The sequence below is a fragment of the Primulina tabacum genome, chromosome 15 (genome assembly GCF_025594145.1).
Source record: "Primulina tabacum isolate GXHZ01 chromosome 15, ASM2559414v2, whole genome shotgun sequence".
Taxonomy (NCBI): domain Eukaryota; kingdom Viridiplantae; phylum Streptophyta; class Magnoliopsida; order Lamiales; family Gesneriaceae; genus Primulina; species Primulina tabacum.
The window spans coordinates 29,905,690-29,921,228 of NC_134564.1; the positions used below are offsets into that span (position 1 = coordinate 29,905,690).

General features: G+C 35.2%; 1 protein-coding gene across 1 annotated transcript; it reads right to left on the reverse strand.

Moving 5' to 3' along the window:
* Positions 1 to 3,582: 3,582 nt before the first annotated feature.
* Positions 3,583 to 4,619, reverse strand: LOC142527886 (germin-like protein 5-1). The gene is made up of 2 exons (XM_075632872.1): positions 4,342 to 4,619; positions 3,583 to 4,244 (listed from the first exon to the last, which is right to left on the reverse strand). Exons 1-2 carry the CDS (start codon positions 4,463 to 4,465, stop codon positions 3,706 to 3,708), a joined length of 663 nt encoding a protein of 220 aa, XP_075488987.1. The 5' UTR covers positions 4,466 to 4,619; the 3' UTR covers positions 3,583 to 3,705.
* Between the last annotated feature and the right edge of the window lie 10,920 nt (positions 4,620 to 15,539).

Here is a 15,539-nt window from a genome sequence, read left to right on the forward strand (position 1 = left end):
TTGAATCTAAACCGGAGAAGGCTAGATTATTAAGATGGCAGGCACTATGTCAGAATTATATTTTTGATATTGTGATAATAAAATCTCATGAAAATATTCTTGCAGATTTTTTAACAGGAGATGGACAGCGGTGATATCGATGCCATCATCAAGATGCAGATGCATTTGAGAGAACACCTTGAAATGCTTCAAAACGAGTTTAACAAGCTAGTCGTAAATGCAGAAGTTGCGGGAAGACTACAACAAGCCGATAAGAGAGTTGTCTCTGATCGAATTACAGGATGTTTACAGGCTTATAGTCAGTTATGGTCTGTGACACAAAGGCCTATCCTCCAAGGCATTGAGAAGCCATTGGTTTCCCAAATGGAGAGTTTTCGAGTACAGAACTCTATACCTGGAGCAGGGGATTCAAATACCCCTAGCACAAGTGTTAAGTCGGGATCATCTCCAGATGAGTCGGCTGAAACAAAAATTGAGACTCCTGATCCTTATCTTGAGTCATCAAGTCAACCCTTCACCTCGGAGATTGAAGAGGGAGAGATCAACCTTAGGCCTCGAACTAACAAAGGCAAATCTAAGGTTGGTAGTAATGAAGTTACAATTTCTCCATTTCAGGTTTACCAGCAAAACTGGGAGAAATTAAAAATAAGAGTTGGCATTAACCCAGCTACCAATAGGGTTGATGTTTCAGGGAAATATCCTAGGGTATGGATGAAACCTAATTCATATCCCAAGGAGGTCAAAGCCTGGTATGAATTCGGGGCCCTTACCTTAGTTTATACCACATCACCCAGCTTTCCGGAAATCTCAGGATTACCTAAATGAATCCAGGAAGCTGTTCATGAAACTTGGGCGAATAACGATTATTTGTCCAGAGGAGATGTTTTGGAGCTATACATTTTCAGTGCAGCACCAGAACTAGCAGGGAAAGGTTCACACGAAGCCTTTCATTTCATCAAGTTAAGGAGGCCAGATATAAATATTCAAAAATTTATTAAGGATCCTCCAACAGAAGAAACACCCCTGGTTGCTTCAATTACTGAAGACGATATTTCAACCAGAAGAGCATGGGTTTTATGGGTCTGTCTCACTGAGATGAACAAAGTCAAGTTTCCATTCAAATTTTATCAAAATTATTTGAATGGGTCGTTCCTGTTAAATACAATGACAGGAAAAACCACAAGTTTTGCAGAAGAAATATTTGAAAAGAAAAGAAATCTTCTGTGGAACAGCAAGTTGCCGGCAAGTAAAGAGACTCGTCGGAAATTCTGCAATATGGCACATATAGGAAGATGGTCAAAAAACATCTGTTCTGAATGCCAGAATCAAAAGGAACCGGAGTTCGGTAAAAGTTTCAAACCAAGATCTGATCAGAAACATTTTACCGAAACAAGGACAAGCAGGGAAGGACCACCAGCACATTTTCCTCGAGGATACAAAAAGCCAAAGATTCCTCGACAAAATTGAAAGTGGGCATGTGATCATCCCACCAAGAAAAGAAGAACCACCATGTGAACAAACCATGTGAGTGGAATTCAAGGACCATCAATAATCGGTGGAAAAAGAACAAGGACCACCAATAATAGGTGAAAAATGACAAAAGACATTGGATTCCTTATCTTCAAAGATAATGGAAATCTAATAACAAGACAGGAAACTGGACCCAATTAAATCTATAAATAAGACCAAACGGGAACCAGTGAATCACACTAGACTTAAACTAAACTGGAAACAAAATGTATTTTTCATGCCTCAGAGTTTCCAGAAAAAGGATTAAGAAACAAGAAAAGAGCTGAAAAATTTTAAAGAATTTCAGAAAATGCTCGAAGAAACAGGAAGAGAGATGCAAGCTGATCTGATCCAGGTGCATATAAACTATTTATGCTGACAGATAAAGATTCAAGAAATGACTGTTTCTAGATTAATGATCTAGAAGAAGACAAATCGAGAAAAGATGGAGGGACCATCTTAAAAGGACCACACAACCACTACATGATCCTTATGCAAGCTGTAAAGGCTTATCAAGATTTGGAATCCGAATTTCAAATCTGAAGAAGCCTTCTATAAATAAGGAAGGAAGGAAGAAGTGAAGATCATCGAACATTTTTCTCATTTCTTTCAAGAATAAATTGTAATATTTTCTTTCTAGTTTATGAGTATTTCAAGTTCGGCTACTATTAGTAGCTAAACAAGTTTCTCCTCCTCTACAGGAGGTTTCAATGTATTAATAAATGTTTGTGTTTGAATAAAGAGATATTTGCTCTTAGCCCCTCTCATGTATTATTTTCAAAATTTTGTCTTATACTGTACACCCTAAGGTAGGAAACGAATTAGGGTTGTGCGAAGTGCTGCTGAAGGAATCTACGTCGGTAACCATCGGTTGCGATCGCATGGTTGGACTGTGAGGAGCAGTTCGTAAAATACGGTGGATATAACCCGGTGGTACTCCGGTCAAAGAGGTATAAAATTAAATTTATTTTACGGAAGCATGATGGACCATTATTTAAAAAGAAAAATCAATTATTTAAAAATAGGTTGAGGGTTATTTTGGAATACTGGCTATTGGAAACAAAGTTTTGAAGATTTGAGTATTGATACGTAAGTTACCCTTCTTATATTATATATATGATCCAATCATGAGACATCAACAAAAGCTGGCATGTCTTCGTCCTTTTGCATTATAATTGCTTCATATACAAGTAACTTTTTTATCCTTTACTATTCAAATATTATTATTGCCTTTCCACTTTGTCAACTAATTTGCCAATAAATCAGTGTTAGCCAACATGTTCCCACTTTTAAATAAAAATGCACCATTGTCTCCCTTTGAAATGCGTCACTCACTCAGCTAGTTTTTTCTCTATTAACAACATATACACAAACATCCATTGTTGAACTTTATTATCTAAACAATAATTCATATAGTTCGACAATAAGTCCGAAAATTTCGAGCCAAACTCGAGCCAAAAAATTAAGAAAAGTTTGAGCTTCGAATCGAGCTCGAACTCGAATATATTGAATTTGAGCTGAAGTCGAACCTCAAATTTTTACTAATTTTCGATTTGATTTAATTCATTCAATTTACACACCAATGTCTATTTATAGATATTAGACATAAGCGCACGTACATACGAAGTACTATCCTTAAATCGTCATCATTTTCCACTACTAGTCCACAAAATTTTTTTTTTTTAAAAGAAAAACTACACGGAGTTATAATTGTTCAATAAAAGCATATCGAAAACTCTTGTTTTTTTTTTCCCATTTTATAAACCATTAATATTAATTTTTTTAATCAAAAGAAAAATAAATTCAGAATGTACTCGTGGAAAATAAATTTTATACGTGACCGACGTAAATTGAAGTATCATACTATTTAATTTATAATTTTTGTATTTATTTTAATTTATATAAAAAAATATAAGTGCTTGATATTTAAATCTTACAAAAAAAAGTAAATTCTGAGGATGCAATTTTCAAGTTATCACATTGATTTTGGCTTCTTCTTCTTCTTTTTTTTTTTTTGGTTATTTTTAAAAAATAACTACTTCAAATAAATTAAGACACTTTAAATAACTTACAGAAATTCAAACTTCATCGTACACTTTTATTGAACATGCCAAGTGAAATAAAATTCTTACATCTAAATATTTCAATCAACTAATTGCGCAAAAAGATTTAATTAATCTCTTATTAATTAATTAATCATTTCTTGGGTGCCAATCTGGATTTGATCTTCTTAATCTGCTTCGTCCCAACCTGGAACGTCTTAGTCAGAACATTATCCGGCACCGGCGGAGACGCGGCAAACAGTGTGGCGACGATGGACTGAGTCCCGGGGAGCTGGCTGTTGAACGCCGCGATTGCCGCCGCAGCAACCTTGCGATTGTTCTTCTGAAAGTGAACCAGGCCTCTGGGGAAGACAAAGACCTCCCCTTTCTTGATGGTCTTGGAGATGAGGACATTGGCGGTGGTGATGAAGCCCACATCGATTTCACCTTCGAGAACGAACACGATCTCGGTGGCGCGTGGGTGCGTGTGGGGCGGATTGAGGCCACCCGGTGCATAGTCGACGCGTGAGAGTGACACGCCGAGTGTGTTGAGGCCCGGAATCATCAGCACATTGGCGGCGTTGACCAGCGAACCCACGGAGTTGTTGACGACTCCGGGATTAGCCAAACCGGCGAAGAAGAAGTCATCCGCCGTCACGTCTGACTTACAGGCAAATCCGTTCAATCTTACATCTGTCAGATTTTCCTTTTCGTTAATAAACACACAAACCCCACACCAATATATGGAAGAGAATTCTAGCTGAAATCTAACACGATTTAAACTAAATACCAGAAGTGAGATCAGCAACACAAATATCTTGAAGCAAATCTGGATCAGCAGAAACTTTGCTGGTTAACATGAGTACAGCCATGATTACAAGCATCCCTCTGCACATAACAGCAGAAGCAGCCATAGCTAGCTAGCTTTGTAAAAAGTAAGCAAGGAGAAAGAAAAGAATTTTGGGAAGAAATTGAATGAATGGATTTTTATTTTAATTTTGTGAATTAAAGAATAAATAATATAGAAGAATCGAGGTTTGAAGGTGAAGTGGCGTGAACATTCGTAAACTCAAAGTCACTTAAAAAGATTAGATTTTACCATAGAATTTGAACTTTAATTAATTAATTAACATAACTCGCATCTTACGCTGATCCCACACCATTTACATCCGACTAGTTTATTCAAATTAATGAAATCTTTGTGGGAATTATATGTTTCGACTGATGTTATTATTTATAATTAATAATTAAAATTAATAAGTACAAATATCTGAATAAATAATTAAATATAAATAAACTAAATCGATTATATATCATATAATTAGGAAAAAAATATTACAAATTTTGAAAATATAAAAATTTTGGTGAGACTGTAACATAGATTAATTTTGTGAGATATGTCTATTATTCAACCTAACCCACAAAAAATAGTAATACTTTTGACTCTATATATTGATCGGGCTGATTTGTGAGTAGGGATGGTAATAGTACGGGGCGGGGGTAGGGCGGGTTTGCCATCCCTATCCCTGTCCCCGAATTTCATTCTCACCCTCATACCCACCCCGATCAGGTTTTTTCGGGTTCGGAGAATCCCCAAACCCGAAATTTCGGGGATCAACTTCCCATCCCTGTTTCAAAAATATTAATATGACAAGACGATGACGGATTCTGAAATTTTCTCCAATCAAAACTTATTATTATATATTATTATTAGTGATAATATTAATATTAATTTCAATATTAATAATAATATTATTATATTATTAATATTATTATTTTATTATTGATATTATTTTTGGGGCAGGTTCGGGGATGGGGATAATAATCTCATACCCGCCCCGAACTATATCGGGGATTTAAAAAAATCCCCAAACCCGACCCCGAACCCAAAAAAATCGGGGATCCCCATCCCTGTTTTGAGTTTTTTCCGTGGGAAAAATTGTCATCCCTATCAGTTCGCCTCACAAAAGTGTCACTATCTTTTTGAAGAATTTTTTTAAATACAACATTTGTTGTTATCGATATCACATATCAAAATTTTTAGAACTCTAGGATACTGTTGGTTGCAATAATTGTCACTGCTTGGTATAGTGATCGAACTGTGATGTTGAACTGCTGTGCGGTTTAAAAGATTTGAGTTGCACCATTACCATTAGCTATAGCTTCTTGTAAAACGACAAGCGCTCGGTTTTTTGGTATTAGAGCCAAGGTCATGAGTTCGATTCTCATTGATTGCAATGAGTGCAATTATTGATAGGGATGTTGTTGGGTGCAATGATTGTCCCTACTTGGTACAGCGATCGAATTGTGGTGTTTGAGATGCTGTGCGTTTTAAAAGATTTGAGTTGCACCATTACCACCAGTTATAGCTTTTGGTAAAGCGGCAAGCGCTCGGTCCTATAGATACGTAACTATGGATACAACGAGATACAACTGATCATAACTGAAAATGAGACTGAAAATGAGACTCTTTGAAAGAAACTCCATATGAGACAATAATTGACCCCGACTTTTGTTGATTATTATTGTATATGAATATATGATACAATCAATTGATATTATTTTCGTTGGAATTTAAATATTTCCATATTAGATATAACAAGAATAATAATTGATACTTAAATGTAGTTTTATTTAATAAGTAATGTTTATTTATATTCTAGCCCATTAATATTATACAAATAGACAATTAGCATACCATGAAGTCGTCAAAGCAATCTAGGCATAAATTCCAAAAACTCACAGCCCAGCTATACCCACTACACGACCCTTGTATCGCCTCAACAGTAAGTGCCTCGATCCATAACAACTGCCCGGACGACATTGACCGCGTCGTTCTCTAATGCCATTGTAGTCGAAGTGATGTTCAAACCCCTTCACGCACACTAATTAATTCCGCCATATATGGAGAAAACATACCGGCGCATCTCGACAGACAACCCCAACTCCGAAGTATTCCTTTGACGGAAATACTGCTGCAGTCCATCTACGAGACGTCGTGATGGAACGCGATGAGAAATTGTTGGCTAAGAAAAGCTCCCCACAGATGAAAATTATTGATGATTGATACTCACGGGAAATTTAGGGTCCGATTCCAGTAAGAGTCACTAGTCCAGACGCAGGTTTTGAAATTACCCTGAACCTGAAATCACAAATAAGATCGTTAGGAGGGGGCCAGGAGGGTGTCTGTCGTAGCCCCTCCGACGCTCAAGTCAGAGACTGAGGATATATGGGGGGAGCAGCTAAGAGTGCTGCTGAAAACAATATATTGAATGAATTATCATAACCTCAAACCTGGTATTTATAGAAGAATACATGGGCCCTTGATGGACCTGTCTTTCATTTGGGCTAGAGATGGACCAGGAGTAATGGGCTCATCCATGGGGTATCAATGATGATTATATATGATCGCCAACATTTCACATCCTGCATATGATTGGATTATCAAGCAGCCTTGCTTGAGTTCGAGCACCGTCGTCATGAGTCAAACTCGGACTTTGATGTCTTAGGCTCCGGTTATTAAATTCGAGAATATTTGTTTGTTGTTTTTATAATATTCATTAAATTCTTGTTTCAATACTAATTTTATCATATCCTCGATTGTATGAAGTAGCATTATTTAAATGAAAATTTTAAAAGCGTTTTTTGTATGTATAATTTAAACCAAAGCTCAAGCTCCGGTGATGATTCCAAATTAATCAAGTAAGTTCGCAAAGCCTTACTTGTATCCCATCATCAAGAAATGGAATCAATTGTTCGATCAACTGTTGTCAAATAATTTGACATAATTAAAATAATTATTGAATTATTAAATTTAAATGATTATTTATAACAAATAAATTTAAAAAATTATGAAAAATATTTCTGATTGAATATCGATGAATTTAAACAGTAATAAATATTCGAATTAAAATAATATAAAATATTGAAAATACGAAAAATAGGGTCAATAAAATATAATTATTGTATTTAATAATTTTTATACGATATATACATACATACTTTTTTTTCCCAAAAAAAAAAACCCCAAATATGAAAGCCATCTCCCATTCCCGTCACCCATTTTTGTTCCACTTTTGGCCGCCGCGTTCGCCACCCACAACCGCAGATTGCCGAAATTAATTGAGGGTTTGGAAGCCCATGGTCTAAGCTTCAATTCAAGCCAATAATCGAGATTTTTGGAGGCGTGAGTCTCGCGCTTGAACCCCCTCTTCGAGCCCTGTTTCTGCGAGAGCTGATTTCCTCGTGATTGTCTGGCCATCTCGTCGCTGGAAATGGATGTTTCAGGCCGTTTATAATCTGTACTCACACCCTAGGAAAATTTCGAGACAAGTCCAGCCATTTAGCAGCTCGTTCCTTGAGTTTTCCGGCGCGATTTCAGCATCTCTGCTGCGCGACCCCTACGAGCTGCCACTGTTCCGATCAGCTGGTTTTAGCTTCGACTTTGGGACATTTTCGAGCTCGATTTCCATCTTTTCTCGAGTTATACTTACAGGCTGCCCGAGTAAGGATTTTAGTCAGCTTCGATTGAATTCTTTTCGTTGATTTTATCGCAACATTATTGATTAATATTCAGATTACTGGTTGTAGGTATGGTGACCGTGTATCTAGAATTGATATTGATAGCATGTGTTCAACACTTAAAAATAAAAGATATCATACTATTGAACCCTCATATGTGAAGTAAATTAGTGAGGTTGCAATTCACTCTGTCTTTTGGAAATTATGATTGATTTATATTATTTAGGCCATAATTTAGCAATTGGATCATACGTGGAAAAAAAATGGTGAAAATGTCAAAAGAGTACGATGTAATTCATAAAAGCAAAGTCTATATTTATGTCTTATAAAATATTTTAAAATAATCGGCAATGATCATTTGTGATCATATTCAATATGTCCATGATTTCTTAACGCAATTCACTATCCCTAATACTCGATCAAAACAAAGTTAACTGGACCTAATTATCATGATTGACTTAAGAATTGAAAGGTTGTTCTGATATCGGAAATAAATCAAATAGAAACAGGGCAAGCTATCTATTACGTAAATCTTCGTTATTTTTAACCGTGTATTGTTGTTCATTGTTGCTCAGCACTGTTAGTTATCTCAGGTTCATGGTGCGGCTGATAGGCTTTTTATTGATACATTTGAGAATGTAGATACGATTGAGAATTCTCAAATGTAGCCATTCGAAGTGAACGCTTAAATTGTGTCATTTAGTTCTATTCAGCTTGTGTCATTCCATAGTACCATTGACAGTTGTATGGAGGTCGAGCCATGAGTGTTTGTTTTAGCACAAGATGACATACCTCACATGCTTAGATCAATGCGGTTTAGCTGCATGAGCGTGATGATGTGGCACCTCTGTGTTAGCTCGAGCATTATTTATGTTGTTATCGTATCGTTTATTTACTCATGTTTATTTGAGCTCAATTACATATATTGCATATTTCATTCATAAATACGTTTATGCATAATTTATGTGTATCTTCATTGTTGTTTAACTGATTTATGCTGGATTATGACCCTTTTTCTTAGGGGTTTGCCATGGCGGCTTTGTGGCGCCATGACAGGCCATTCAGGTGCTTCTGATCCAGATGTAGATGTTCTGCAAGTGGAAGCCAACGAGTGACAGTTTGTCATTTTTTCATCAGAATCAGAGTATCCTAGATATTATATATTATGCCAGTTTTATACTTTTACGGGGAAGATGTCACCGACTATTTGTATGGTGTTTTAGAGTTTATTTGTACTTATTCGAACTTGTTTTCGGTGTGATTGAGCATGTGCGCTTTGCATATGATTTTTTATCTGTTAATTCTAGCCAGTGAGACTATAGACTGGTTTTGAGTTGTGGAATTATTATATTTAGTATTTTTCTAAATCATAAAACTAATGTGTGCTTTTTTAATACGTCCAACTTACGGAGTAAGTAATGCAAAAATATTTCTAAACCCAGAGTCTGTTTTAAACCATTTTTCCGCTACTATAACTGACAAATATTTCATTGTATTTTAATTAAATGGATTAAAGTAACAAGGCCTCACAGACATGCTGAACAAATAGTACAGATTAAATCAATATCTATGATTAAATGTTAAAAATATGTATCGTAGTAAATGAACATTCTTCTTCTTATTGGTATTCATTACTTGAAAAAAGAATAGAAAAGGAAAGTAGCAGATGATTTAGTATGTATGATACAGAACACCTGTTCGAGGCCCGACTTGTAAAAATACCTACCTTGGCTTCGAGCCCATAAGGTTCTATAAATGGTTGTAAAGTACCATACTACAATATAAATAAATCAAAGAGACAGATGTAAGTGGGAAGTGAATAACAATGGAGGCGCGGACATGTATGATAAATGGGCCAAACAATATGATTTTAAAACCAACTGAGATCAATGAAAGAATAGGTCTCTTGTGAGACGGTCTCACGAATTTTTATCTGTGAGACGGGTCAACACTACTGATATTCACTATAAAAAGTAATACTCTTAGCATAAAAAGTAATACATTTTCATGGATGATCCAAATATGAGATCTGTCTCACAAAAAATGACTTGTGAGACTGGCTCACATAAGTTTTTGACATCACATCATGTTGGGGGCGTGAAAAAATGAGTAGGATATATGTTATGCGTGGGAATGTAAAAAAAGTTGGAAGCAAAAAAGATGTAATTCTTTTTGATTTCCAAACTGATAAAAAAAGGGGAATATGGAAAGAAAAAAAGATCACATTTATAAAGAAGTTGGAAAAACAAATTAGAACATGGGTCGTCATCAATTAATGTATGTGCATTTAATTTATCGGCAAAATAAGACCCGCGGAGAATTTGTCTCTGTGGTTTGCTCAATCCACTCATTGCATCTGAAATATCCAAACATCCCATACAGCTTTATCGTACCTACCAAATTTGTTGACTTTTGCCTTTCATCCAGCTTTATTACACCAACTTCATTTGTCCAATTGGCCCCTTCCCACTTCAAAATTATTATTATTTCACTTCCCAATTCAAAATTATTATTATTATCATAGCAGTGAAAATGTAATTTTTATCTTCTAGACCGTACAACAATCAAACGACATTTGTTGATCGCTTATTTTTACATATGAATTTTCGAAGATATTACTTTTCATTCAAGATAAATTAAATTTGAGCTTAAAAAATATATTTAAAATTGTAAAATTAATTTACCTATGCGTGCCGACTAAAAGATTAACGATGAACAATAATTGTTATTTAATAATGGAACTACCCAATTAATTAGTATCCTATCACAAGACTATGGAAAGAGATATAGCACACATATTTATCAAGGAATAATTGTTGGTGGCACCACATGATCTAACCATATATCTTCATAATACAACACATCACTTCAAATGCCCCAATCATAATTAAATTTACACATTCTTTGAATTGATAAATCTCTCAGAAAGATTCTCTCAAATCAAATAATATTCACACACACACACATAAATATAATTTTTAAATGGGAAAATTGGATTTTTATAATTAAATTTACACATTCTTTGATTTGACGTGATGTTATGGAAAACGTCGGCAACGTTATTTTTCGATGTCGTGTCAATAATTTTACGAAAAATGACAAAAATAAAAAAATGAAAATTATTGTATTAAAACCATAAATTAACCGAAAACATGACCAAAAATATAATTTTAGTTTCACTTGTGTGCTTGTCGAAATTCATAATATAAGGTTTTCAAACTTTGAAAAGTTCAACTTTGTGTGCAGCAATATATTCTATAAGGATTAGACAAAAACTTGTGTAAGACGGTCTCACAGATCGTATTTTGTGAGACGGGTCTCTTATTTGAGTCATCCATGAAAAAGTATTTCTTTTTATGCTAAGAGTATTACTTTTTATTATGAATATCGATAGAGTTGACACGTCTCACAGATAAAGATTCGTGAGACCGTCTCACAAGAAATCTACTCATAACATTAAATGACCTCTCCTTAAACTTAAATGGCATTAGAGATTGAAAGCGACTAATATATGATGATATCTATATGTGGTTCTGTTTTCTGTTCTCTCAATAATTTGTACATTGGCAGCTGACATCCAATATTTTTCTTTACAATATTCACTCTGCATGGCATATAATATAATTAATGTAAAGTTATAATTGGAATAATATAATATTGGCCAAAATAAAACTAGCTAGTACAATTCCTCTTAATTTAATCAAACATTTAATTTGATTTGTGGCTCTATTATTGAGAAATAATGATGCCCATGAGTTGATATTCCTCCCAATTCAGTTGGAATTATGTGAAGTTTCCGGATTGATTTGACAATAGTTAGTATGAGTATTAGTTTAAGCATTGAATTTAGCTAGTGGGCTTAATTCTTGTTAGGAAAAGAACAAATCAATAATATAATATAAGGTTACTTTGATTAATCATGCAACTGTTTTCATTATGTATGGTCATATCATTCTCTATATACAAAATTTAGAATATATACGTTTTATGAGTATGTCTCTTGTGAGACGATCTCGAAATTTATATTTTTGATAAGGGTAGATCAAATCCATATTTATCATGAAAATTAATATTTTTGCATCAAAGATAATAATTTTTCATAGGTCGAAGACTCGTATCACAAAATTGATACGTGAGATTGTGTCAGAAGAGTTTTTGTGATGTTTTATATGCAAAATAAATTATATAAAAAAATTAATACATGTATGAACAATGAGAAATATTAATCTGATAATTAATAAATTTATTTAGGAAATTTAAGTTAAATCATTTGCATGTAACAAATGAGAAAGCAAACATAACTGCTTGCGCATTTCGTGAGGGGTTTCAATGAATTAGGCAGATAGGAGGACTTAAGGCTCACTTTTACTTCGCCTAATTTTTAATTCTTTTAGCATAATTCAATTGACATAATACTAGTTTGCTTTAGGTTTGAGTTTCGTTTATGTTTGTTTACATCTAATTTACTGATTAGTAGGCGGTCGAAATTATGATAATTCGATCGTATTATCGAATTATTTGTGATGGATTGTATTATAATGATTGATTGTTGGGAGACTTGTCATTCAGTCCCTGTTGGAAGCTCCCCTTCTTCCCAAAATACCCCTCAACCTTTTCAAATTAATTGATTTTCTTTTTAAATAATGACCCATCATGCTTTCGTAAATAAATTAAATCTTTTATCTCTTTGACCGGAGTACCACCGGGTTATATCCACCGTATTTTACAGACTGCTCCTCACAGCCAACCACGCGATCGCAACCGATGGTTACCGATGCAGATTCCTTCAGCAATACTTGGCACAACCCTAATCCGTTTCCTACCTTAGGGTGTACAATAAAAGATTAAATTTTGAAAATAATACATGAAAGGGGCTAAGAGCAAATATCTCTTTATTCAAACACAAACATTTATTTATTCCATAGTAACCTCCTGTAGAGGAGGAGAAACTTGTTTAGTTACTAATCGTAGCTGAACTCAGTACACACATAAACTTGAAAAATATTACAATTGATTTGTTGAAGGAAATGAAGAAAATGTTCGATGATCTTTACTTCCTTCTTCCTGTCTTATTTATAGAAGGCTCCTTCGGATTTGAAACTCGGACTTCATATCTTGATAAGCCTTTACAGCTTGCATATGGACCATGTAGTGGTTGAGTGGTCCCTCCATCTTTTTGAGAAGTCTTTTTCTAGATGATTAGTCTAGAAATCAACTTTTCATCTTCTTTTATTTATCTGATATACCAGTAGAAATGTGTCTGTAAGATATCGGATGTAATCTCATCATCTTTTTCTTTGAACATTTGGACTAATGATCTGAGAGCTTCTAGCTGAGTTCTTTTATACTTGATTCTTTTTTCAAAACTTTCAGATATAGACGATACATCTTTAAGTTTTGATTTTGGTGTGTTTAACTGGTTCCTTTTACCCTTATTTATAGTGTAAAATTTGGGTCCAGTTGTCTTGTTTGCTTTATTGGATTCCTTTTTTAAATAAAGTATCCAATGTTTTTCCGTCCTTTACCACTCATTATTAGTGGTTCTTGTGTCCTTTTCCACCTTTTATTGGTGGTCTTTTATCTCCACTCACATGGCGGGTTTTCCTTTTGTTAGTGGGCTAGTCACATGTCCACAATTAACTTTGTCGAAGAATCTTTGGCTTTCGGTGTCCTCGACGAAAACGTGAATGTGGTCCATCCCCACTTGTGCTTGTGTCGGTAAAGTGTTTCCGATCAGATCTCGGTTTGAATCCTTTACCGAATTCAGGTTCCTTCTGGTTTTGGCATTCTGGACAGATGTTTTCAGACCATCTTCCTACATGTGCCATGTTACAGAATTTCCGACGAGTTTCTTTACTTGCCGGCAGCTTGATGTTCCACAAAAGATTTCTCTTTTTCTCGAATAAATCTTCTGCAAAACTTGTTGTTTTTCCTGTCATAGTGTTTAACAGGAATGATCCGTTCACTGAATGATTATAAAATTTGAACGGAAACTTGACTTTGTCCATCTCAGTGAGACAGACCCATAAACCCCATGCTCTTCTGGTTGAAATATCGTCTTCAGTTATTGAAGCAACCAGGGGTGTTTCTTCTGTTGGAGGGTCCTAGATAAATTTCTGGATATTTATATCTGGCCTCCTTAACTTGATAAAATGAAAGGCTTCATGTGAACCTTTCCCTGCTAGTTCTGGTGCTGCACTGAAAAAGTATAGCTCCAAAACATCTCCTCTGGACAAATAATCGTTATTCGCCCAAGTTTCATGAACAGCTTCCTGGATCTATTTAGGTAGTCCTGAAATTTCCGGAAAGCTGGGTGATGTAGTATAAACTGAGGCAAGAGCCCCGAATTCATAACAGGCTTTGACTTTCTTGGGATATGAATTAGGTTTCATCCATACCCTAGATATTTCCCTGAAACATCAACCCTATTGGTAGCTGGGTTAATGCCAACTCTTGTTTTTAATTTCTCCCAGTTTTGTTGGTAAACCTGAAATGGAGAAATTGTAACTTCATTAGTACCAACCTTAGATTTGCCTTTGTCAATACGAGGCCTAAGGTTGATCTCTCCATCTTCAATCCCCGAGGTGAAGGATTGACTTGATGACTCAAGATAAGGATCAGGAGTCTCAATTTTTGTTTCAGCCGACTCATCTGGAGATGATCCCGACTTAACACTTGTGCTAGGGGTATTTGAATCCCCTGCTCCAGGTATAGAGTCCTGTACTCGAAAACTCTCCATTTGGGGAACCAATGGCTTCTCAATGCCTTGGAGGATAGGCCTTTGGGTCACAGACCATAACTGAGTATAAGCCTGTAAACATCCTGTAATTCGATCAGAGACAACTCTCTTATCGGCTTGTTGTAGTCTTCCCGCAACTTCTGCGTTTACGACTAGTTTGTTAAACTCGTTTTGAAGCATTTCAAGGTGTTCCCTTAAATGCCTCTGCATCTTGATGATGGCATCGATATCACCGCTGTCCATGTCTTGTTAAAAAATCTGCAAGAATATTTTTATGAGATTTTATTATCACAATATCAAAAATATAATTCTGACATAGTGCCTGCCATCTTAATAATCTAGCCTTCTCCGGTTTAGATTCAATTCTATTTCTTAAGAAAGCATTTACCTGTGTATTATCAACTTTCAAAGTAAATTTCTTTGCAAGTAAAAATAATGGCCATTTCTCAAAAGCCCTTTTTACTGCATAAAATTCCTTTCTCGTTAATATGTCCATCTGATGGCTTCTGCATCTGAGAATAACCCACTACAATATCTGCATGATTGTTCTCCATCTGGTGTGAGCTTAGTAAGAACTGAAGCCCACCAATGATCACTGGCATCAGTATATAATACCAGATAATCTTCGTCTTGAGGAATAGCCATTTTTGGAAGATTCTTACAAATCTCCTTTAAATAGACAAGTTCTTCTGTGTGTTCTTTTGTCCATATAAATCTTGCATCTTTTT

Bases quoted from the DNA above. Each gene is read 5' to 3' on its own strand.
- LOC142527886 (XM_075632872.1), bottom strand. From the start codon at position 4,465: ATGGCTGCTTCTGCTGTTATGTGCAGAGGGATGCTTGTAATCATGGCT. The intron at 4,245-4,341 runs GTATTTAGTTTA...AAAATCTGACAG, and splicing joins TGTTGCTGATCTCACTTCTG to ATGTAAGATTGAACGGATTT.